The following is a 1314-nucleotide window of genomic DNA, read 5'->3' as shown; positions in this document are numbered from 1 at the left end:
ATCGTCTGTATCCGAGAATTGCCCCACGAATCCCAGTGGCGTTACCTCCGTCGAAACGACCGAACATTCGGTGAGAATGGAAATCAGCAGTGGCTTTGGTGGCCCAATACTCAAACTTACAGAGGGCGTCCAGAAGATCGCCCGATCGGTGCGCGGTGATAGCCCTCATTGGAATGGCCAAGCGGCTAAGGACTTGGCCTCAATTTTGAAATGGGACTCGGATTCTATCCGAGACTTCGATTACGAGGCAGGGCCTCTCATGAGAGTAGCATCGGCGACGCTGGTCTCCAGTGGCTGTGAGACAGGAAGGACTGACGACGATTCTGATCTCATCAAACGTCTCGCTTTAGACAGGGTTATATGCGAGGCTTTCCCGTGTCATGTCCGGCTTCTGAGGTTGTCCATCATCACTGCCTGTAATTCAGCTACAGCAGAGCGGTGCTCCAGCACGGCCAAGCGGCTGACGGGGCCCGCTAGGCAGCGAACGAGTTCACGACACCTCACTGCCTTGGCAATGATAAGACACGAGGGTCCATCACTGGATTGCGTGGACGATGTGACCGCATTGGTTAAAGATGTGGCGAAGACCTTTTTGTCCAAGCCGAATAGAAGAGTCGCTGCATAAGCTGCTTAACGATTGGCTGCTAATAATTACTATGGATCTGCATGAAATCTCCCGTTCGAGCTAGCGTGACTTGTGTTGCATAAATTGTGGTGGGATAGTAATGAAGTGTAACTGAATCGTTGTATCAGGGGTGCAGCACCCCGGGTGCTACCCGTGGACTCCAGCCTGGGGTCTCTGAGGCCTGGAGTAGCTTTCTCATGGTATGCGGATCATTTGAATCATTGATAGATATACTAGCTCCCCTCAGGGGAGTCCTCGAACCCCCCGTCAACCCCTCCTTAATCCCATGCCGGGAGTTACTTCATCTCGGACGGGTGCTCGAATTTTCGGTTGGGGAATCCCCTTATCCGGTAGGGGATTTCGACTCTGTATGTATCATTGGACACAGCCTTATAAGCTCACGATTGTCTCCTCTCGAGAAACTCGCCTCTGTATCATGATGATCTGCAGGATCGCTTGAGTGAGGATGTTCCTCGGCGCATCGAGTGGTGGAACATCGCGAATCCGAGCGACCCTCCTATTAACGGTGTTAGTGTCTGCCAGGCGAGATATGCATATGGAGATGTCGTTGAAGCTCTTGAGACGCCAATGGCGTCACGCCATAGAGCAATGGTCAACACAATAACTGTCACAAGCACTATTCGAATATTATAAGATAATCCACTTGTTTACTATCCCCGTCCTAACCC

At 51.6% G+C, this 1314-nt stretch overlaps 1 protein-coding gene across 1 annotated transcript; it reads left to right on the top strand.

Moving 5' to 3' along the window:
• Positions 1-76: 76 nt before the first annotated feature.
• On the top strand, positions 77-625 carry Pmar_PMAR016535 (hypothetical protein; the record flags this gene model as incomplete). Its single annotated transcript, XM_002768873.1, has 1 exon — positions 77-625. The coding sequence occupies one exon, from the start codon at positions 77-79 to the stop codon at positions 623-625; it is 549 nt and encodes a 182-aa protein (XP_002768919.1).
• Positions 626-1314: the final 689 nt, after the last annotated feature.

The sequence above is a fragment of the Perkinsus marinus genome (genome assembly GCF_000006405.1).
Source record: "Perkinsus marinus ATCC 50983 genomic scaffold scf_1104296966950, whole genome shotgun sequence".
NCBI lineage: Eukaryota > Perkinsozoa > Perkinsida > Perkinsidae > Perkinsus > Perkinsus marinus.
Note: the sequence above shows the minus strand (reverse complement) of the source record. Positions and strands in the feature narration are given on the sequence as shown.